This window comes from Physeter macrocephalus, chromosome 14 (assembly GCF_002837175.3).
Source record: "Physeter macrocephalus isolate SW-GA chromosome 14, ASM283717v5, whole genome shotgun sequence".
In the NCBI taxonomy this organism is placed as follows: Eukaryota; Metazoa; Chordata; class Mammalia; order Artiodactyla; family Physeteridae; genus Physeter; species Physeter macrocephalus.
The window spans coordinates 44050054-44074156 of NC_041227.1; the positions used below are offsets into that span (position 1 = coordinate 44050054).

The 24103-nt window shown below is 43.2% G+C and overlaps 1 protein-coding gene across 6 annotated transcripts in view; it reads left to right on the plus strand.

The window, feature by feature from the left end:
• The window catches only part of RALGAPA2 (Ral GTPase activating protein catalytic subunit alpha 2), a 285791-nt gene that overhangs the window by 179706 nt on the left and 81982 nt on the right, over positions 1 to 24103 (plus strand). For 4 of the 6 annotated variants that reach the window (XM_055090831.1, XM_055090829.1, XM_055090830.1 and 1 more), the window contains 3 exons: positions 1353 to 1476; positions 3394 to 3549; positions 9075 to 9233. In XM_055090831.1, the coding sequence (XP_054946806.1) occupies positions 1353 to 1476; positions 3394 to 3549; positions 9075 to 9233 (439 nt within the window). Of the gene's footprint in view, positions 1 to 1352; positions 1477 to 1718; positions 1798 to 3393; positions 3550 to 9074; positions 9234 to 11421; positions 11486 to 24103 lie in introns of those variants that run through there. The other 2 variants (XM_055090832.1, XM_055090833.1) reach the window with 2 other exon arrangements.

Genomic DNA, 24103 nt, shown 5'->3' on the forward strand with positions numbered 1-24103 from the left:
TTCATGTAAACTATGGAGGGACATGAATAAGCTATCTAGACAAATAAAAGGAGCATACTCTCCTCCTTGATTTACTTTTATGACTTTCCAGTTGAGTTTCAATTCATTCTGCTAATTAAGTAGAAAAATAATATTCCTGCAGAAGGAGATATTGGAGAATATGTTAAAATACAGAGCCCAGATTCCACCACTATTGATGTCTAATCGGATTATAATGTTGAGGTATTGAACGATAAGGCAACAGAAATATTTCCATGTTGTTTAAGTGCTTGGTAGTTTTTCCTATGAGATTTTTTCAAAGTGTATGGTAGAAATCAGGAGAAGAGTGGAACTGCTCTGGAAATGATAATCTAAAATTTTAGAACGTAGAGACTGGAGTCAAGGTCTTGGGTGATGGAGCTGCGGAATGGTTCTTGATTAAAGCTCTGGTCCGATAAGAGCGGTGTCTTTGCCTCTGAACCGTCTCCAGATCACTTGGTATAGGTCTAGTGACTTTGACACTTTACTCCAGGGTATAGTTTATAGAAATGGTTATTGACATGTTCAGATATATCATCGTATCTCTGGTCAATTCAACAGAGTTTTAACTGAGCAACTTCTGTGCACCAAGGACCATGCTAGATGCACAAAAGGTTAAGAAGCAGGGCCGCTTTCCTCAAAGTGTGTCACATTTACCTGATTTAACAGCAAAGTGCCCCAAATCCATCATGGACGAAGTGGACAAACAGTTTATATGTCCAAAGAAGTTTCCCTGGACAGCTGTCCACCCTGCGGGTGCTGCCCCTCACAAAGAAAGTACCTAAGTGTGTTCTGCTTTGAAGAAGTAGTCTCCATTTCTCACAAAGTCTTGGCCAATTTTACAGTTCCAGTCAGGGAGCTCCGCAGTTTCCTTATCTCAAAGTGTGGGAAGTGAAGTATGTGTGGTCACAAGGATCTGTTCACAACTGATATCTATCTGAAATGCTTTCAAAGCATTATTTTTACCGAAGTTGGAGAGAATTTGTCAAACCATGTGCTCTTACAAGCTGTTCGTACATCGTACCTCTGAGAGAGTGATCTCAGGAGCCCAGGCTGCCCCGTCTCAGCTCCCGGTGTCCTGCTTGCTACAAGTGCTTTTCTGTCACTTTCTCTGCCTCCTTTCCACTGTGTCCACGAGGAGGTGATGATAAGACCTGTCTCATTAGGGCGTCTGCAAGGATAGATGAGACGTGTGTTGAGCCTTCTTGGAACAGTGCCTGACCCCTTGTAAGTTCTCAGCAAGTGTAAGCTGTATAGTAGAAGCATAGGTGGCAGCAGTAAAACAAAATTTTGTATGTAAGTATTCTAACTCCTTTAAATCTAAAAATTTATAGCCGTGAAACGCACAAAATCGCAGTGTTTTACGTTGCTGACGGCCAAGAAGACAAGTGCTCTATCCTTTCCAATGAAAGAGGAAGCCGAGCGTACGAAGACTTTGTTGCTGGACTGGGATGGGAGGTAATTCATTTCATTCAGGAGGCGTTTATCGATCAGTGCTATTTAAGGATGTATGTAAACTAGTCATTGATGGTCTAAATTTTTACGTATGTTTTTACATTCAAATATAGCATGGGTAGAGTTCTGGAGTTGAAGAATATATTGAATTTGACATCTTCTATCAGTTATTTTTGTACTTTATACACAAACTTTTGTTTCCCCTTAATTTTCTTCTTAATATGATTTCATTTGCTTTTCCTCAGAACTGAATAGTCAGATCGGCTCTCCCAGCCATAGACAGTGTGTAGTAAGAGAGGACAATGGGCAGGGAAGCAATGGCTTTGGTCCCTACATGGAGGTTGGAAAAGAAATCAATGGTGAAAAATGAAGAGTTGGATGAAGTAAAAAGTTGACTTGACAGTAGCCATGATGGTTTAGCTCTCAACCTGTTTCCCTAAGGTAGATCCCAGGATGGTTGATACTTTAAAATTTTGTTTTTTCTTTACTAAATCATACTCTGACCAAAAGACATCTATACATTTATACACATGCACACATACACACACATATATCTGTCTCCAGAACATATTCCCAGAATTTAAAAGAATTCAGAGTAGTTAAAATGGAAATCAGCATATCTGAAATAGTTTTCTTACTTTTTCTTACTTTTGTTTTGGTTTCTTGGTTATCTGTGCTGTGGGAAACTCTCTGGGTGCCTAAGCAAGACTTACCTCTGAGAGCTGAGTGTTAGCGAAGGGACCGATGTGGAGGTGGGGACAGGGTAAGGGTACATCAAGGTCAAGACCATATACATTCTGAAATGTCAAGTCGGTTTTAGTCTAAAAGAGTTACTGAACTTTCAATAAAGTGTTCTTCTTACCAATAAGATGACTTCTTACTTGTCATAGAATATACTTATTATTTAACCAACATTTTTTTAAATTAGTTTATTTTTTATTTTTGGCTGCCTTGCTGCGCACGGGCTTTCTCTAGTTGCGGCGAGCGGGGGCTACTCTTTGTTGTAGTGTGCGGGCTTCTCATCGCAGTGGCTTCTCTTGTTGCGGAGCACGGACTGTAGGTGCGCGGGCTTCAGTAGTTGTGGCACATGGGCTTAGTTGCTCCTCAGCATGTGGGATCTTCCCGGACCAGGACTCGAACCTGTGTCCCCTGCATTGACAGGTGGATTCTTAACCACTGCGCCACCAGGGAAGTCCTAACCAACATTTTTAAACCGTACATTGCTTAACTAGGGTTTTAAGAAAAGATTAGAACATTAATTCAGTGTATGTATTGATTGTCTTTAGCACAGAAGAAATTCTTCCATTTCTTTTTCTTTTTCCAATTGTGTTACCACAGGTGCTTTACTGAAAGAATAATAGTTTATGAAAAGTAAAAAAAAAAAAAAGAAAGAAAGAAAATACCAAAATGGGATCTAAGCACTAAGTGAACATTCACACATAGCTTGAAAAAGAATTATAACTCAGAGACTTTTGGCAGTGGTATAAATTGGAACAACCCATTTGAAAGGCAGTTTAGGAATGGCTGTTAAGTTTGGAAACTTTTGTACCCCTTGACCTGAAACACTGCTTTGAATGCTCCTCCTGGTTTGAGAAAACAGAAAATCCCACAAACCCAGCAATAGGGGAGCTCCGTATGTGTCTATACGTATATACATATTTATGTATAGGAGGGGATAAAGTTGGAGAAATATGCACCAAACTTTTGATAGTGGTTTTCTTAAGTTGGTAGGATTTTGCAGCCCTTTCCTTGTTAATGTTTCTTTAATATTTAATGTCATCTAACTTTGTATTACATTTGCTTACAATCAGAAAACTATAAAAATGAACATACTTCGATTTTTTTAAAACTCTGCATTCCTGCTAAGTGAATAAGAACGGCTCCCGTTTGACCTCCACTCCTTTCCCTCGTGACTGTCAGGTGGACCTCTCAACCCACTGCGGGTTCATGGGCGGACTTCAACGCAACGGCAGCACGGGCCAGACTGCCCCCTACTACGCTACCTCGACCGTGGAAGTGATTTTCCACGTTTCAACTCGGATGCCATCAGACTCGGATGATTCGCTCACCAAAAAGGTAAAGGGCCTCCTTGGGGATCATGCTTGGCGGCCCTGGTTTGTAGGTGAGGCACACCTGGGACAGAGTGAAGTCCATGGCCTGGTGTACACGGAGACCGGTTTCCTTTGGATGCAACCTTGGGGTCACTCTCCTCAAGCTACACTTGTCATGAGTCTGAAATATCCAGCTTGGCACAAACTAGATAAAGAAATGCATGAAAAGCAATCAGTCATTTAAGTCTTAAATCCTGAGATTAAGATTTAGGAAAAGGAAGGGTCTTAAATGCTGTTAACTTTGGATCTTCTCTCACATGACTATTAACCGAGGGAAACTGATGCTGTCAACCTCTTGGGTTGGCCAAGGTCATCTGACGTAAGGACCCTGTACCGATGGGGTCAGAAAAAGCAGGCACCCCCCCAACCAGGGCTGCCAGGGGGCAGCTTAGCAAACGACTGTCAAAATGGCAAGCGCAGGTGTGCTGGTGCCTGGCTGCCCTCCTCTCGGGCCCCCACCTCTTGTTCTCCACAGTTCAAAGGAAACCTCCTCCACCTCTGAGAAAGCTCTGCAGGGTTCCCCCTATGCTTTCTAACCTGCAGGATGTCCACCTCAGGTGACTTGCAGGAAGTGAGGGACATCCTAAGAGAAGAGAACTTTTTACTCTGGGGAGGAAGCCTAGGAATCTGACCCACATCTCTCTTTGCAGATGAGAACATCTGGGCCTCGCCTGCTGGTGGGGGGCAGAGCCCGGAATCCCTGCCTCGCACCCACTCTCTTCCTGCAAGGATGCCAGGAACCTAGGGCAGTAACTGGTGGGTGGAAAGCAGGCCATTCCCATGCCTGATGGGCGGTGGCGGGGGGGCGGGGTGGGGGGTCTAGCGTGGTGGCTGTAGCCAGGGTTCAAGTGTGTCTCCAAGTACTTCACCAGCCCGTGCCTCAGTTTTCGCATCTATTAAATGAGATTAAAAACACAGCCCACGTCCCAGGGTTGCTGGGCAGTAGGTGAACAAGGCCTGTGAAATGGCTGAGCGTGGGGCTGGTAGCATCCCTACCCGGCAGCCCCCGTTGTCGCTGACCGGTCTGATGGACTCTTTCCTCCTGGCCTGTTAGGCGGGTGATTGATACTGGCCAGAGGGCCTCACTGCACCTGCCTCATTTCTCTCCTCTGCGGTTTTGCTCTTTCATCACTGCAGCCACAGACGTCCGAACTATGTACACGGTGGGCAGCAGTGCTAGTGGGACCTGAGAAGTTGGGTCACAGCATGAGCAGATCTCTGTCACAGCGACCAAGGGTATCGGATGGACAGAGCACGACGGGTTTTCACTCGGTGGCCACGTGCTGGCTCACGAGGGCCTGGGGATCTGCCTCCGCGTCTTAGGTTTTGGTGGCGGCGGCGTTCTTAGTGAAGGGGACCCTGCCTGCAGGGATGCGACCTCAGATTACCAAGACCCTAGGCAAGACTCACACCTCCTTTTTATTGGCCGTACCTTGTAAATCGCTGCTACTCTGCAAATGTGTCACCATATTCTGTGATTTTCATATGACTGAAAACTCTTTTGTTAAAAGACAGCTTTATATTTTAAACATTTTTTAAAATTATTTCCTAAGTAGGATTGTCTCTTTTTTTGGTTTTTTCTTTGTTTTTTGGAAAAAAGACAGTGTTTTCTTGATAAAACACCATGTTATGAATACTTTTTCAGGGCTTGGCCCGGTTGTAAGGTTCCCTACTGTAATAATCAAAATGCAGCTGATACCTTTTGCAGCTCCAAGATTTAACATCATTAGTGACAAACTCTCTCTGTCTGGATGTCTCACAGCTCAACTAAAAATCAGTCACAGGAAAAGCAGCCCCACATTTCCTTGACTTATTCTGACTAAATTGTCCCTAACAGCTTAAAAATGAGCTGCAAAATTCTAAAGTGATGCATGCTCTCCCCTGCCCCCATCATGGGGGCACTTTTTCAACCCTGCAATCTGGTTGCAGCCCCATACTGAACTCTTGATCCTTCACTGCAGAAATGTGTTAGCTCCAGCTAGATTAGATTTTTCACAGCTAATCTAACTGCTGTAGGGGTTTGCAGAGTGGGGACAGAGCTGTGCTATTGGATTTGTCCAATTCATTTGACTCCAGGACTATAATTGCACTTATGTCTTACAAGGCTTTTATAGCCTCAGGCTGCCCAGCCACATAAAAAACAAATTGGCAGTGATACAGTGCGAGTGGATGGGATGAAAGGCCCACATTATCAGACTGCAGGCAGCACTGTTCTGGCAGGAAGTTTCTTGGTTAATTTACAAATAAAACTTAGATTTTAGGATGGGCACACTGTCAGCTGAACAATGGGGATGTCAGGCCTGCCTGTTACTTAGTTAAAAGTAGCAGCCGGGCCCACTGAGGAGCAGGAATTCTTCAATCACACAGACGACTCCTTCTGGAGCCAGCTGGCGCCGTAATGCAATTAGTCGGGAAAGGAGGTCAGCCCATTAGGTGTGTCCCAGGGCCAGTGTCACAGTGCGCGCCGCCTGGCAGTGGCGGGCAGAAAGGCCCGGACAGAGGGACTGCAAAACTCTTGTCAGGATGAGAAGTGGCAGCACACGAGCTGATTTCTTAAGGCTTAAGCCCTGAGCGCTTGTTCCGAGCCTCTTGTGCGTTTGAAGTAGTAGCTGGCGTGAAGGACGGCTCCGTCCAAATGACACACGACTCTGGTCAACGTGACTCGTGTGCACGGGTTTCTCACTTGAGGGCCTGTCGTCAGAATTCGCCAAAACTCACAAAACAATGTCTCCGTAATGAAACCCCCTTTAAATCGAGGGACACTTGGAAGCTTCCAGAGTATTTCCGTGTGTTCTGACGTGGTTGACAGTTTGGGCGGGTTGATCTTACTTGTTTTACCTGCCTGTGTTCTTGTCGTGGGCAGAAGAGGGTGTGTCCTTGCTCTTTGCTCCGGATGTATCAAGGACCGGTCCCGCGGCCTCAGCTCTTAGTTCTGTGTGTTGCCTAATTAAACTGACACGTGCGGCGGTCTGAGGCACGTGACCCTGAAAGCAGCTTTTAGATGATGAATCTCGTGTTATCACCACCTGCAGAATCGCCACTCTGGGAGGGTGGGCCCATTCCTGTGATAACGTCCTCCCTTGCCCCAGTCCTGAGGATATAGTTGCAAATAGAATTAGGAGAGACTTCATTGGGTTATGTAATCGAGTTACCTAATTTAGAAAAGGGAGGGTAACTGCAAAATTTCAATAGTCACCGTATTAGCTCAGAGCTAATACCTTGCAACTTACACGTCTGGCCGGGGAGCTGTCCCAGGTTCTGGGGTGCTGGCCTGTGGCGGGACAGCCACACAGGAAGGCTGTTCCTTAGGTGTGTTGGTCCCATTCGGAAGTTCATGCCAGCCCTGCATCAAGGGGCACAAAACTACCCAGAAGGTTGGCTGTCTCTGCGGGGCGAGGAGAGTGGGTGTGCACCCCGGGGCGGCCCCGGCTCTCAACGGTCCCCTTTTGCTGCTCTAAATTCCTCCCAAAGTTTCCATCTGAAACTACTCCTATTTCCCTCAAAAACATGCCTTTATTGTGCTGCTGGTGAGCTGCTACCACGTGTTTGACTCCAAAAGGATTGAATTTCAGGAGTGCGTTGTGAACTCCTTGCATGCTTTATTGAAAAGGAAAAAGAAAGAAAAATGGAAATAGAGAAAGAGAGAGATAGATGCCTAGTGTTACTGTGAAAATCCGAGGTCTTCTTTTTTAACTATTTACGTAACGGGTTGGTACACCTTTTGCCTGCTACCCTTTTAGTCTTTATATGTAAGAGAGGAGGAGAAGGAAAAAGACACGTACTGGGTGATTTTGCATTTAGAAAGTTGTAGACGCCGTTGAATTTTTCTTCACTGTCGTGCCTCACGCTCAACGCCCGCAGTGGCATGTGTCCCAGAGCCCAGGTTCAGACTCAGCTGAATAGAGTGCCTCACCTAGGAGCCACCTGAGCTCGCGCCTCACCATAGGTGCAGAGGTACAGTGGTCCCCAGAGGTGTGACAGAGGGAGGGAGAAGCAGGCATTGCAGCAAACCAGCCTCCTTTGTGACCTTGTAAACAGAAAGGAGACCTATTGGGGTGATCTCAGGTTTTCCCTTTGTGGTCAGAGAGTCTATAAAGATATTGTATTTATATTAAAGTGTTTTAAATACATAGTACTTCAGAGCATCCTTTTTTATACTTTAAGACAAAACCAAAGCATTAGCTTTGACATAACATCTCTGCTTTACTAAAGTGCCTCCAAATTTAGTCACTTTTAGGGTTCACCTGTTAAATAAGCTAGGAAGCAAGACACACTTTGTCATGGTGGTAGATGGCCTCCTTCTGCAGTGTGTGCAGGGCCGGGACCTCACATCCTTAGGAGGCGTCCAAGGGCCTTCACCAGTCGGCCTCTGTGGGTTTAGGACTTCAATTTCAGCCACACTGCCAGGCCTGCCCAGATGACCTCACCTGCACTTTCTCCAGCCTGGGACGCGCAGTCACTGTGCAGGAGCTTTGTCGAGGGTGTTCTTGCATTGGACCCAGCTGGGCCCTGAGGGATGCTCCCAGGTTCCCTTCCTTGGAGGCATGGGAAGCCCTCCTCAGAGAGGCCAGGAGTCTCAGACTTGTTTTTGGACCACGTGACCTCTTGTGTATAAAGTGATACACAAGAGGGCTGGGGGAGTTGAGCTGTGACAGCACAGTTGCCCTGGCTACAGCTTAGATAGCCATGGGCAGTGGAGGCCAGGTGGGTCAGAAGCCCCAGCCAGCTTCCAGGCCGCCCTGCTTCACGTTGCTCCTACACCGTGGCAGGGGCGTGCCCCGCCTTCCTGAGCCCCCTCCCCTCCTTGTCAGGCAACATAAAGATAACGCGGCCTACCTCAGAGAGTTAGTGGAAAGACTGAACAAAATGTATGTGTGAACAGACTTTCTCTACAGTAAGGCACTCTTCAAATGCTAGGTACTAGTGCTTGGTATTAGTCTTTTATGAAATTTAAGTAACACATTAGTTTCTTAGACAAAGGTAGTGTTATACATACTTTTCCTTAAAGGTTTGTCATAAATCTAGTTTTTATGCATTTGGTAAGGATTGTTTTATAATGGCTTCTGTTCTCTTACACTCATCTTCTGTTTTTCTTAATAACCATTGAATTCAGAGCGTAATGAAGCTCTACTGTAATATGGAATAAAAGTCTCACACCATCCACTGTGTAGAAACATGCTCAGCCACATACTGCATAAGGCTTTGCTGCAGGAGTAAAATTAAATTTTTAACAAATCCTGGAAAAGGCCTTGTACCTGCGATGCTTACGTGCCTCTCTCTCGGTTCCAATGTGTTTCATAGAAGGGTGAGCTGTGTTTTTATCGTGTACTTGTGCTTTTTTAAAATCCCCACAGAAGGCATCAGTGTTGTAGCCTTTTTTGGTGGTGAATTATTTTTGCCTCTGAGTATAATAATTCAATTTGTAAGCCACGACCCCTCCTAAAGTGCTGTTATCGCTCTGATTAATAAGGAGCCAATTTGCCGTTGCAGCTCCGTCACTTGGGGAATGACGAGGTCCACATCATCTGGTCTGAACACTCCCGGGACTACCGTAGGGGGATCATCCCCACCGCCTTTGGAGACGTTTCAATCATCATCTACCCCATGAAGAATCACATGTTCTTTATCGCGATAACGAAGAAACCCGAGGTATGTTTTCACCGCGTTATTCTTCTGGCTCGTACAGGCGTTTGCCATATGATTCACTGTTACCGAAAAACAGTGATACCAGTATGCTAAAGGGGCCACTTTACACGTATGTGAATTACACATGCTAAATAGGAATTAAATATGAATTGGGATCTTCAAAGAATCTTTCATCAGGAGCACAGAATTCTGTATTTTATTACTGAGACCCTGAAAATTATAATGTAAAGACACGTATGGTTTTTTAAATGTTTTTAATTTTTAAGATTTTATAATTTAAAGAAATTGTCATTTAGAACTTGGGGCATGTTGATTAATAGCAATAAGAGTTGAATGAGCCCCTTGTCACATCTAACATTTTGTGGGTAGCTGTGGGTACGGGATCCAGCCTTGCCTCTGCTGCTGCTAACGGGGGTCAGTCCTGAAGGATCGCGGAAAAGTCCTAAAGAGCTGGGCCTCCATGGCTCGGCCCGTGTCGGGGCTTCTAACAATGGACGTGCCTTTGCCACCCTTCAGTTCAACCGGGTCCATCGACATCGATCACGGGAACAGCCGGAACCATCCAGGGCCTGAGTGCCAGGACCTGGATTGGCTTCCGTTTCTGTCTTTGCCCTGCCTTTAGTGGTGGTGTAACAGTGCTTGATACAGTGACTTGATTTTATTTGCAACTACTAATACAAGGCGAGTTTTTTGGGGGGTTTTTTTAGTTTTTTAATTAGACATTTAGTGTATTAAGTCTCTCCTTCTCAAGAAAAAGACTTTGTGTGTTTCAGCTTGATATTAAATACAACCTTCGTTTCCATTCCAAATTGTCCTCCTGCAGGAGCTAAAAGTTACTGTTCTAAATACTCTCTATTTTTAAGCTTTAAAAATAGTAGGTAAAGATTTCCTGGGATTTATAACCTAATCGAAAGCGTTCAAGTTGTGAGGATTAAACGAGCTAAGAAATGGAAGGTGCTTCAAACAGTGCCTGGTCCAGAGGAAAAGCTACTTAAGTGTTAATGATATTAATTATTATTATTATTATTATTATTATTATTGCTATTTTTTTTTGTTGTTATTGTTACTACCATGAAAATAGAATAAGTAATGACAGTGCTAGTCAACTCCTGAACTCAGAAAAGCCCCTACTCTGGCTGGTGAGAAGCCTGACATAAAGGGAACCCTCTTTTCTATTCAGGGAGCAAAGATGCCAAAGTTCTCCATGTTAAATATTTGTGTTATCTTTGGTTCAAGTCTCTGTGCATGTTCACGTTTGTATAAGAAAATGGGTCTTAGTGCTAATAACATTTGCATGTGTCCATGAAGGACATTAATTTTAAAAATTAAACTGAAAATTTTAATATTAGACAACCAATAAATTTAGTATCCTGTAGCTTTCAAAACTGGAGAATGTGTTTCTTTAATATTTAGTATGGATTAACTGGCTTTATTAGTTCATTTTCAACACGGCCCTCTAAAATGTCATTTAATGTCCTAAAAATGTCACTTTTATTTTTATAGTAAATTAAGAACATAAAAGGTATTTGAGTTCACTTCATAGTGTCAAAGTGATTTTTGAAAAGGTATTATAATGCATGAAAACAAGTTTCTTTAAAAAATGTGTAAGTTTTATAAATTTGGCCATAAATTCTGACAAGATGAATCGAGCAAATCGTTTTCTTAATATTTCAATTCAAAAAGCCTAAAGGGAAGAAGAGAATAATGGCCAACTAGAAATTTAGTGTTATCCCCACATTTAAAGGACAAACCATTACAATGTAATAAAATTAATCCAGACATTTCCAGGGCAAGTGTGGCTGACCTTTTGTTCACCAACCACTGACCCCAGGGTGAATGCGAGAGGCTTGTGGAGGGAAAGTCTGTTTGTTTGGCTTCGGTCCCTGGTATTTAAATTGCATTCCCTAATCAAATGAAAAGGCTGTCCTCTCTATCAGGTTACAGAATCCATGGCAACATTTGGCCTTTTATATCCATAATGTTAGCCTTTTTGTTCGCATCTAAGTAGAGACACCTGGAGCAATGTTAACATTAACCGATTTAGCATTAATAGCTTCATTATATAAGAATTTCTGATCAGATAGCTGTTACTTTTGTTATATTGCTTCAGCTTGTATTGTTGTCATTTTTTATCTCCTTGCTTGGCAACCAGGCAATGATTTGCAAATTTTTTTTGTCTTGATTAATTAAGCAATATAATTATCAGTAACCACGATGCAGCCTTTGCTCAACAAAGCTTCGGAGAGAAAACAATGGTAAGTCTGTTAGTATGAATGCATTCCACGCGTCCCAGATGCATGAGGATATTATGGACAATGAGGGGAAAGGCCGCCTGGGAGCGGGGACAAAGGGTTCCACGCAGACTCGACACACTGCGCATACCGCCAGGGACGCGCTGCTGGCTCCCGGGGACACAGACGCCTCGTTAGATTACAGCTAGTCAGCAGAGATTAATTCTCAGCCATTTGGTGCAATAATTTACCCATTCCCCAGTATTTTAACCAGAGCGCCTTACCACGGAAGGGAAGGCTTTGTACTTGAAAGGTTTATTTAACCTTGCCTACTTTTAGGGATCGCCACCAAAATCAGCATTTTTGCTTAGAAATTGTCATGACGCAGCTGCTTGAAGTTGAGGAAGCTCCTTCTCGGGAGGGCAGGCTGTGCACGAGTTTCCAAAATGATAGGTAACATCAGAGCTGTCCGTGGAGGACCTGTATCTTTTATCTGAACGTGGTGTGACTCTGTGGTCTGAGTATACTTTACCAGCCTCTGGGTAGCCATACTTCTCTAAGAATAATTTTAATCCTTCTTTAGGAGGGAAAAAAAAAAACAAACCTCATCAGTACACAAAAGTCCTGCTCACTGGATAGAGTCATGCATATTCAAATTGTACTTTCATTCACTGGGCCTCATTAATAGCCTGTGTAATAATGTGAGGCTGTTTGTAATACAAGCTCACAGACAGCACTGCTTCCAAGGCCTTTGAAATTTAACATATTTCGCTTTTTCATCCATACACCTCCCTTAAATATACAAATTATGTGCCTGGCAGAATCCGCCTCCTCTTCATAATACAGCCTTTGCAAAACGGTATGTCGAAGGACCACGGCTGTGCTCGTGTCAGGCAGGCATCTGAGAGGGTCTGCTCCGTTCTTGAGCTTTTCATTGAACTTTTTAAAAGATGAATTTAAAAAAAATCAGTGTGCTGAGCAATGTAATATCATTGTTAGGTTACTTTCAAGATAAGTCTGTCTCCATAAATGTGGATACCGTAGCCTTTGGTCACGGAAAAGAAATGTACTGTTGTCAGACTTGTGGTTTTTTCTACTTGTATTACCAAGTCAGCAGTCAGAGAAGATGTACACATGGGGCAGAACATGAGTGATTTACAGGGTTTGTTAAAATGCCCAGTTTGTCCTGCAGAAAAGTGATTCGTAAAGCCTCCAAACTGCAGGAGGTAACGCGTGTTACTTTCCTTCTTCCAGTAATTGGAAACAGTATGGGTACTCAGCACATTGGCTTGTATGAATTTGTGAAGGTACGTTTTAGCATTTTTGTCATGTTTCTCTCCAGGCACATGAGTGACTGGCTGGTGACTATCTGACCAAAGGGTAGATGAGTGGAAGCAGTCTTGACCAGGAGCAGTTAAGACAAGAGGAAGCTGTGGGAAAGCATCCTCTTTGTCACCCCAACCAGTGTCCATTTTGTAAATGAAAAACATGTTAACATCCTCTAAACTCTCCTTACTTGGCCATGGTAGTTATGGGCCTGGGAGGAAAACAGGTGATGATTCAGTCCTTTCTAAGAAGCACAGGCAGGAGAGAGTAATAGGATAGGAGCTGGGGACCCCAATGTTCCAGTTCCTGTGCTGCCATAGTGGGGGGTGTCTTGGGCAAGTCTCTTAATGTCTTTGGACCTTAACTTCCTCAGGTGTAACATTCAGGTTGGGGACCAGGGTGTCTACAGTCCTTCTGGGGATTCTAAGCACCCTTGAAAGAGAATGGGCCCTCCTTGGGTCCTCGTGTTCCTAGATGCCCATCCTTTCCCTGAGTTGCCCTGAAGCTGCTGTTGAGGTAGTTTCTGGCTCCCTTGCAGCTGTTGTGTGTGTGTGTGTGTGTGTGTGCGTGTGTGTGTGTGTGTCTCTCCAGAATGACACCTAGCCCAGGACCTTTCCCTGGAGGAAGTGCTCAAAATGCTAGTTAGGGCTGATGCACCAGAAGTCACAAGAGCGTCTGCACATGTGAGGCCAAGAGGAGCCAGTGTTGGCACCTGTGTTTGGAAGGAAATCTTTTCCTAGCATGGCTTTATTATAAAGGGAATGTGTTTGACTGCAACATGGTTATGTAAATTTCCTCTCATTTCAAATGTTCGATTTTCTTATTTATCTCAGCCCCAACCAAATAACCTTTTTGAGATTAAGTCATACATTTTAAAATACTTCGGGACATTCTCAGGGAAAGTAAGTTGTTAGTTTTTGAATATGTAAAGAATCATTTATTTTGAAAAGATAACTGAGAATACTGAATAACCAGAATTCACTAAATATGTAATTAAGTGGATTACTGCAATATGTTCTGTTTTGGTAATTTATTATTATCGTTATTGGGAGTTTTTAAAGTAGAGGAATGACACTGGGAACTTTGTGAAAAGGCAGCTGTCATTTGCAGATGTTATATCAAAATCAAATTTCTTCTCTAATTCATGGCCACTCCTAATTTGAGGAATTCCCTGGATACAAGAGATCTATATTATTCCTTTTGTCCAGTTTTGAAAGACTATCTGAGTCACCCACAAACAGTTGCCAAAGAATAATAAGGAACATTTATTTACAAGATAAGCCTCAGTACAGATGGAAAAAAATCTATAGCCTATTATTAACTCATAGCTCCTGTTTTATCTTTCACAACAATTTGGCTATTAAAAATTCCTTCTCAATTGATTTTCCTCAAAAGTTGCCATTGTTTTCCCTTTTTTTCAGTTGGTCTTTGATAATACATCTTTCTGCTTTTGCCTTATCCTCCTGCTTTGGCCAGAGCCAGCCTGTGTAAATGTGTCCTGAGTGGCCAGTGGAAGAGCCCGCTTTGTGTCAGAAAGTAGGACAGTTCTCATCCTCTGCCCCAAGTGACCTCAGCAGGAAGGGCCTTCGGGCCCACGATGCCCGCTCTCTGACCCCTCGGCAGACACGCATGTGCCTTTCAAATCTCCTGCACGCGGCTGCACACACCCTCTGCCAAAGCTGGGCAAGGCAGGCTGGGGTGTCAGGAGTGTAGAGAACTCCTCTGTAAGCAGGACACAGGCCCACTGCCCCCAGAACAAGAGGCGTACTTTCTGTGCTGTACTTGAAATTCACTAGTTTGTTGTTTGTTGTAGTTGGGTTTTTTGTTGTCTAGTTTTCTTCATGAATTCTTTTATCACAGCTCCATCTCACTGATTATGGGACTGCTTTTTAGGGTTAAGGTTAGGCTTAGGGTTAGGGACCTCATGACAGGTCCGTGGAGCACTTCTCCCCCACACCTCACCATGGCATCAGCCAGACTTTTGTATAGTAACAGGAAACAACCAAAAGAGCTGCACATCTGAGACCTTATCCATGAAGTCTCTAGAGAAACCCAGACACAACAGGGGAGTCAAAAACGGAGGCATCTGGGCTTCCCTGGTGGTGCAGTGGTTGAGAGTCCGCCTGCCAATGCAGGAGACACGGGTTCGGGCCCTGGTCCGGGAGGATCCCACATGCAGTGGAGCAACTAGGCCCGTGAGCCACAACTACTGAGCATGCGCTCTGGAGCCTGCGAGCCACAACTACTGAGGCCCGGGTGCCTAGAGCCCGTGCTCCACAACAGGAGAGGCCACCGCAATGAGAAGCCCGCGTACCTCAACGAGGAGTGACCCCCGCTCGCCGCAACTAGAGAAAGCCCCTGCACAGCAACGAAGACCCAACGCAGCCGAAAATAAATAAATAAATTTTAAAAAAAAATGGAGGCATCCAAGGAAGCCTCTGACACCTTCATCTACAACTTCAGCAAACCATAAACACAGCCTAACTCCTAGCCAGACAAACATAAAGCTTTACACTAAAGGCCTATCTACTTCAGTTCCTTTTACCTGGTATATCATGTCCAGCTTTCAACAAAAAAATTACAGGGCATACTAAAAGGCAAAAAAAACCCCACAGTTTGAAGAGACAGAGCAAGCATCAAAATCAGACTCAGATATGGTAAAGATTTTGAAATGATCAAATCAGGAATTTAAAAGAACTATGATTAATATGCTAAAGGCTCTAATAGAAAAAATGGACAACATGCAAGAAGAGATGAGTAATGGAAGCAGAGAGATGCAAACTCCAAGAAAGAATTAAAAGGAAATGCTAGAAATCAAAAACACTGTAGCAGAAATGGAGAATGCCTTTGATGGGTTCACCAATAAACTGGACGGGTGAGGAAAGGAACTGTGAGCTTGAAGACATGTCAATAGAAATATCAAAACTGAAATGCAAAGGGAAAAAATGATAAGAAAACTGAACAGAGCATTCAAGACCTGTGGGATAATTATAAAGTGTTATATACCCCTAATGGGAATACTAGAAGGAAAAGAAAGAAAGGAACAGAAGAAATATTTGAAATTATAACTTAAAGATATTTTTATATAACATATATTTTAATATGTAATTATAATATGTGAAAAATTTCCCTGTGGATACCAAACCACAGATCCAGGAAATGTAGACAACACCCAGGAGGATAATACCAAAGTATCTACACCTAGTCATATCACATTCAAACTGCACGTTGCAGACTGAATGTTTGTGTCCCCCCACCCCCCAGAATTCATATTTTGAAATCTAACTGTCAGTGTGATGGTATTTAGGGGTAGGGGTAGAGAGGTGATTAGGTCATAAGGGTGGAGCCCTCAGGAGTAGGATTGGTGACCTTATAAAAGAGGCCCCAGAGAGCTCCCTTACCCCTTACTGCGTGTGAGAACACAGAGAGAAGACAGCCTTCCATGTACCAGCCATCTTCCGACGTCTTGTTCTGGGACTTTCCAGCCTCCAGAACTGTGAGAAATAAATTTCTGTTGTTTATAAGCCAGCCAGTCTATAGTACTCTGTTAAAGCAGCCCAAACAGACACTACCAAAAATCAAAAACAATGGGAAAATCTTAAAAGAAACCAGAGGGAAAAAAAATAACAACTATAGAGGTTTAAGGATAGGTATTACATTGGACTTCTAGCCAGAAATCATTCAAGTTAGAAGCAAGTGAAGTAAAATATTTCAAGTGTTGAAAGAAAAAAACCACCAGCATGGAATTCTGCATTCTGCAAAAGTGAAAGAAGAAATGAAGACTCTCTCAAACAAAAATTAGGAAATTTGTAGCCAGTAGACCTGCCTTGCAAGAAATATTACAATAAATTCATCAAAAAGAGAGAAAATGTTACAGAACAGAAACACAGATCTACTTTAAAAAGGAAGAGCTTTAGAGAAGGAATAAATGAAGGTAAAATGAAGTCTTTTATTTTCTTATTCTTAATTGATCTAAGAAATAACATTTTGTTCCAAACAATAATAGCAACAATGTATTCAGTGTTTATAACTTATGGATAAGTAATGAATGACAGCAGTGTTATAAGGATGGGAGGGAAGAATTAGAAATATTCTGTTATATGGTAATTGCACTACCTGTGAAGCAGTAAGTGTTATTTGAAAGAGGACTTGGATTAGTTATAAATGTATATGTCAAACTCAAGGGCAAACTCTAAAAGAAGTAAAATGTATATAAAATATATACACACACATATGTGCATGTCTGGAGGACAGGGCCATGCCTCCCCCTCCACATCCTACCCTGGACCATGGAGCACATAAGTGCTTGGAATTTAACACATTTTAACTTTTTATAAAATTTTCAGTCCATGGACTTCTCAGTCTTTCTGACAAATAAAGTAACTGATATTTTTTTTTTCCCCAACGGAAAAGTTGTTATACTTGAATGCAATTTTTTTTTTTTTTTTTTTTTTTTGCGTTTGGGGGGCTCCTCACTGTTGTGGCCCCTCCCGTTGCGGAGCAGGGGCTCCGGGCGCGCAGGCCCAGCGGCCATGGCTCACGGGCCCAGCCGCTCCGTGGCATGTGGGATCCTCCCGGACCGGGGCACGAACCCGTGTCCCCTGCATCGGCAGGCGGACTCTCAACCACTGCGCCACCAGGGAAGCCCTTGAATGCAATTTTTTAACCGATGTATCTGTCACCCACTTTGGCATCTCAGGCACAAATGCAGAGCCAGAACACACCCTCTCAGTTCAGAAGTTCATATCGTGGGATCATGAGCTTCCCAGAGGGGGAAACTGGCAGGTCCTGGAATCCTAGACACGGGGGGTAGACGCGCCCTGAGAAACCACCGGTTCTGACCTCACTCACGCACAGATGACCCTGTGAGGGTCAGCCTGTCTGTGCAGCCAGAATCCCTGGTGCCTACAGCCCTGTGAATAACCACGCCCAGAAATCACTCCTTTCCCTTTGGCCTCTCATTTTGGCCCTTTGTTATTTCCAGTCTGGCACTTGATTCTCTCATTGTTCATGATAACTTTTTGGTTGTTTTAGGTTGACTTTGGGGATCTGGTCAGAAACGTGAGAAAGTGTGTTGTTTGCAATTTTCATGAAACGCCCCCAAATAGGTTCTGTTCTCCTAGGTTCGTAGGCAGGATTCAGGGCAAGGCACCTGGTGTCCCCGGTGGTGGGGCTGCTCCACCCTGGTTCCTTGGTTGGTGGACGTGAAGGCCTGCCCCTCGATGTGAGCCTTGTAGGACCACATCTCCAGGGGTGGTCCCCGACCCCATCTGTGATGAGGCGGTTCTGGCTTCGGGGTAGGTAACCAGACGGCTTCTCTGGGGGGATGGGCGTCTCCCCGCACGCCTAGTCGCCCGTGTGTAGAAGCTCTTTTCTTCCGTGTCTTTCCTTCCTGACCTCTTATTCTAATGTTATTTTCCAGCTCACAAAGTTCTGTTCATAGAGACTGTGGTCATTATTGCCATTACTCTTCACTTCACAGGCCCTTGCTTTACTCCCATCTTTTTGTAATGTGGCTTTTCCCTCCGAGTATAAAGACATGCATTCTAACCTACCTGACTTCTGCGTTTGGTTCCTGACCACTTAGTTTGCAAAGACCATCTCCAGGTTAGCTCTGTGGCCTCTACAAGGTTGTATCTCCTAGCGACACGCACAGACTTGAAGAGCATGCTTTCATCGTGGCCTTTTCATCTCATGAATAAACGTAGAAAATTTACCTGGTGCTCTGTGTTGCCTGCATTTGGTTTCCCAGGACATTAGGTGGGTGGAGAGGCTGCAGGTGGGCAAATACAGCAGCGACGAGTTGTGAAGACGAGCTGGTTATTTCTGCTGGGCGTTCACGGAGTCCGCTGTCAGCTGGGTCCCCGCCTGTTCTTCAGTATTTTCCTGTATCTCTCAGTGATTCTGATGCTCCGTGCATTTCCCAAGGTACCAATTCCAGAGCTTTACAATCTTCTCAAGTCCACAGTCTAGGCTTCCCTCCTGCCTTACCTCCTTTAGTGCCCCGCCTCTGACTTACCCTGACTTGCCCAGGAAGCCCCTCGGCAGCAGCGTGTGGACCGTTGCCCGGTTCTGTCGACACCTTTGCTCTTTATTTATCTGTAACCTTTTAGGCACTTCTTTTCACACAACACCAACTAATGCTCCGCTGGATTAACACCTCCTGACCTACGTGGTGGGGAAGCTGCCTTAGCAAAGAGAGCCAGTGCCCCCTCACCCTTTCCTTCCCGTCTTACACTGTTTGCCTGGGGTGTACCTCCCCTCCCACCACCAGTCTCTGCTGATGCCCACGGTCATGACCACCTCCTACATGAAGGCTTCCGAGGCTTCTCTCAGCTAGAAGAGGACTCTCTCTGGCTACAGAACGTTATGTCTGTACTCAGCCTAAAGCTCTTTTTTTCTCTTCACCTTTTTGCCTTCTTGAATACATATTTTTATCTTCCGTGCAAACTGCCTGTGGGCAAGAGCCATGACTTACTTCTCTGTATTCCTCTATAGCCCTCAAAGCAGGCAAATACGTAACTATGAAACAGATGAAGTCTGATCTCCCTGCCCCTTTCAGCCTAGAAAGATTCTGTGTACTCTTCAGAAGTTTCAGGCAAAATTTGAGAGTCCTCTGTTGATCCATTTTTTCAAAATATTATCTTCTGATATTTAGAGAACATATTTATACATATACAGAGATTAAAATATTTGGAAATAAACATTCTCCTTCTCAGAAACCTACCTTATATTTCTTTTAAAGTTTTCACCCTTATCGCAAAAGTATATGATTCTTCTACATTCCTTCTCATTAGGACAGTACTGTTTGCACCACACTTATTAATATAGCATTTGAACCTTTCAGCCAGTCTGTGAGGGCAGTAGGGCAGACCGCACTGCCCCTGGGCTCCAAATACGTCTACAGTTGATGCAAGTGTAGCAAACTTGGTTTCTGGGTAGACAAACCAAGTCCAGAATTTGAATCCCAGTAGCGTCTATCTCTTTCTGAGTAGAAGAGTGTTAGTTGTCACACCTGTGTGCAGAGGCTTATTAATGAAGGACTATGTGTACACTTTACAGGCATATGTGCGGCATCCTAGACCTTTGATTAAGTCACCACCTCGTACATGAGAAAAGCAGTGTCAAAGAGCTGGGCACAAAAATCGTGGCCATATCTTTGTTATGAACAGATACCTTTAGTTTTTAAAAAGGGAGGCATAACTGACCAAACTGGGTAAGTCACACCACCCAGACTCTGCATTTACAGCTTCCAGCACAGCCTGGGGCTCAGCAGGCCTGGATCTTGTGGCAGTGTTCCAGTTCCGGAAGCTAGAGGTCATCCATGAGGAACTGGAACAGACCTCAGTCGTTGATTATCCAAAATGTCTCGACTGAGTCCTTGAAAGATTAATTCCCACAAATCAAAAGGAGATTTCCGATCACTTTGTGTGTCCCAAGGATTCTCCCTTGTCCTTGCTCCAGCAACTGAGTGCACCCCTGTGCTGTTAGGCTGCACAGTGTTGCAGCAGGAACTTCTCTGCAGATGCACGTCTTCTCTGCTTTCACGGGATCTGGCCAAGAGAACCTGGCTGTGAAAGTGCCTTGGGCTGGACCCGGGCCTGATGAGGAGAAAATCAGTGGGGCTGTACTTTCTAGCTTTGTGCTTCCTCTCACGGCTGTTCTTCTTTTCAACACGGAGCACATGAGAGGGGCTCCACATGCATCTCCTAATTTGCAACTGGAAAGGAAATCTAGTTTGTCATCAGTCTTGGAAAATCTTATTAATCTCCGGGATTTGGTCATCATGCAGAAGCTTTAGTTGGTTGTGAATATACATGCTCAACAGGGACAAAGTGATGAATTGAGGTTATGATTAGGCCTAATACTTGATGTAGTCTTCCATTAAATTTCCCGTTGAGCGTGGGAGCAGGAGGGGCTGCCCAGGAGATTCCCTTTTCCCCATCCCCCTTGTGTAGCAGAGCCAGTCACCCAGGCCACCCCAGAACTCCCTGTACCACCTTGCTGTCCAGTGATCTGGGGAGCCTGATAACCAGGGGCAGTTTCCCCTTCCAATTGAGGGGAACCACAGTGCCTTCTTCTGGTAGGGTTGCTGCTCCCTTCCTTACTAAAAACTAACATCAGAGACCAGCATTGTAGGAGCAAAAGAAGAAACTTACATGTGGGTCAGGAGGAGTAAAGGGAGAGGCACTCTCCTTCCCCCGCTATACCTAGATGTGAGTAGTCTGGTTATGGAAGAAAGGCCACCATGTATCGGTCCCTGGTTCCAAGGACATACCATATCTTATAAGTCAGTATCCCACCCTCACATGGCAGTACGTCCCAGTGATCATGGGAAATGAGTTTTCAACAATCTTCCTGCATGTAGGCCCCTCCGCTCAGCTCCACTGGGTCCAGTGGACCTCTGTCACACTGTCTTGCTTCCTACAGCTTATGGTGTAACTTGCTATAAAATGAGGCCAGCCCCTACCCTGTTCTTCCTCAAGAATGTCTTAGCTTTTCCTGGCCTCTCTGATTCCCATATACATTTTAGAATCAGCTCATCAGATACGGTGTGTTGAATCCACAGATCAGTCTGGGATGGGAAATAACAAATGCTGAGTCTTCTAGTCCATGAACAGATACATCCTTCCATTTATTATATTTAGACTACTGGAACATCTCTCAGTGAAGTTTTAAAGATTTCTGTATACTTTCCTTGTTAGATCTATTCCTATGGAATCCATATTTTTATGCAGTTGTAAATAGTATCTCTTCATTTCATTTTCTAACCATTGGTTGCTGGTAGATAGAAATGCAATAGGATTTTTCTGTTTATGCTGTGTCCATTGACCTTGATAAACCCTCTTATGAATTTGGAGCGTTTTCTGTAGATTCTTTTGGAGATTCTGTGAATATAATCATGTCATCTGAAATAATGACCATTTTGCTTCTTCATTTCTAATTCATAATCTCCTATTTCTACTTCTTGCATTACTGTATTGGCAAGGATCTCCAGCACAGATGTTGATAGATGTGATCAAGGGGACATTCTTCTCTCTTACATACATAAAGCTTTTAATGTTTTACCCTTAAATTTAGTGGTTTCTGTAGGGTTTAGTAGATATTCTTTAACAGATTAAGGAAGTTCCCGTCTATTCCAAGATGGCTAAGAATTTTTTTTTTTATCATAAATGAATTTTGAATTTTATGAAACACTGTTTTCAACATCTGTTGAGGTGATCCTCTGACTTTTCTTATTTCTACTACTAATGTAGTTAAGTATATAGATTGATTTTTAATGAAAACCCACACATATTCCTGGGATATACTCAACTTGGTCATGAAGTTTTATTATTTTTTGCACATTATTGAATTGGCTTGCTAGAATTTTGCTGGGATTTTTGCATGCATGTTCATGAGTGAGATTGGCTCCTGATTTTGTTATTAAGATTACACTAGCCTAATAAAATGAATGGGTTTGGTTTCCCTTTTCCTATACACTGGAATTGTCTCTAAAATAATAATTTGTTCTTTAAAGGTTTTGTAGAATTTGCCAGTAAAGCTATCTGGGATGGCTTTTCCTCTTTAAAATAGTTTTTTTTCACTGTGATTCAATTACTTTAAAGCTTATAGAATTATGGTTTTTATATATTATCTTGTATCTATATTAGCTAAGTTGTATGTTACTGGAAATTTAGCAATTTCGTCTAAATTTCCAAATGAATAGGCATAAAAAGCTGTACACATTTTCTAAGCATCTGTGGTCGTGTCCCCCTTTTATTTTTAATATTATTTATTTGTACTGTCTTCTTCTCTTGATTCATCTTGCCAAAGACCTATCAATTAATTGTATTAGACTTTTTTCAAATAACCAACTTTTGATCTTGGTTACTCTATTGTGTTTCTATTTCATTAATGCCTAGTTTTGCCTTTTTTTTCTTTCCCTTTACTCTTCGAGTTCATTTTATTCTTTTGGCTTCCCAATATTTCTTGAGATGGATGCCTGTCTCATTCAGTTGCAGCCTTTATTCTTTCTAATATACGCATTTAATCCTACACATTTCCTCTGAGTACTGTTTCAACATGTAAGATATAATATCCACTATTTTCATTATTATTTAGCTTAACATATTTTAAAATATTCATTTCAGTATTTTTGTTGACCCCTGAGTTATTTAGAAGTATTTCTTCATTTCTTTTTTTTTTTAACATCTTTATTGGAGTATAACTGTTTTACAATGGTGTGTTAGTTTCTGCTTTACAACAAAGTGAATCAGTTATACATATACATATGTTCCCATATCTCTTCCCTCTTGCATCTCCCTCCCTCCCTCCCACCCTCCGTATCCCACCCCTCTAGGTGGTCACAAAGAGCTGATCTCCCTGTGCTATGCGGCAGCTTCCCACTAGCTATCTAATTTACATTTGGTAGTGCATATATGTCCCTGCCACTCTCTCACTTCGTCACAGCTTACCCTTCCCCCTCCCCATGTCCTCAAGTCCATGCTCTAGTAGGTCTGTGTTTTATTCCTGTCCTATCACTAATCTCTTCATGACATTTTTTTTTCTTAGATTCCATATATATGTGTTAGCATACGGTATTTGTTTTTCTCCTTCTGACTTACTTCACTCTGTATGACAGACTCCAGGTCTATCCACCTCATTACAAATAACTCAGTTTCATTTCTTTTTATGGCTGAGTAATATTCCATTGTATATATGTGCCACATCTTCATTTCTAAACATAGAGATTTGTTCTGGTTTTCCTTTTGCTGTGGATTTTTAACTAATAGCTCTTTGGGCACAAAATACGGATCGTATGAGTTCAACCCCTTGACATTTTTTGAGCCTTGCTCTGTGACCGAGAACAGGGCCCAGCTAACTTTTTCCTTAAAGGACCAGGTAGTAAACATTTTAGGGTTTGTTGCCCATGCAGTGTCTGTCACAACTACTCGGCTCTGCCATTGCTGTGTGAAAGCAGACACAGGTGAAGAGAGGGGCCATGTTCCAGTAAGACTGTATTTTGGACTGATTTTGAGTTTCATATAATGTCATGTCACAAAATATTTTTTTCCAACCATTTGAAAAAGTAAAAACCGTTCTTAAGTTTGCAGGCCATTCAAAAAAGGCACCAGGCTGTAATTAGGCCCCACAGACTATATCCTTGGCTTAGAATATGGTCAATTAAAAAAAAAAATTCTGCGCATGCTTGAAGAGAATATGTCTTCTGCAACTGTATTTTGTATGTATCCACTAGGATGAGTTTGTCAGTTGTGTTGTTCGAATCGTCTGTATTGTTACTTGTCTTTTAAAATATATTTTCTTTGAAATGTA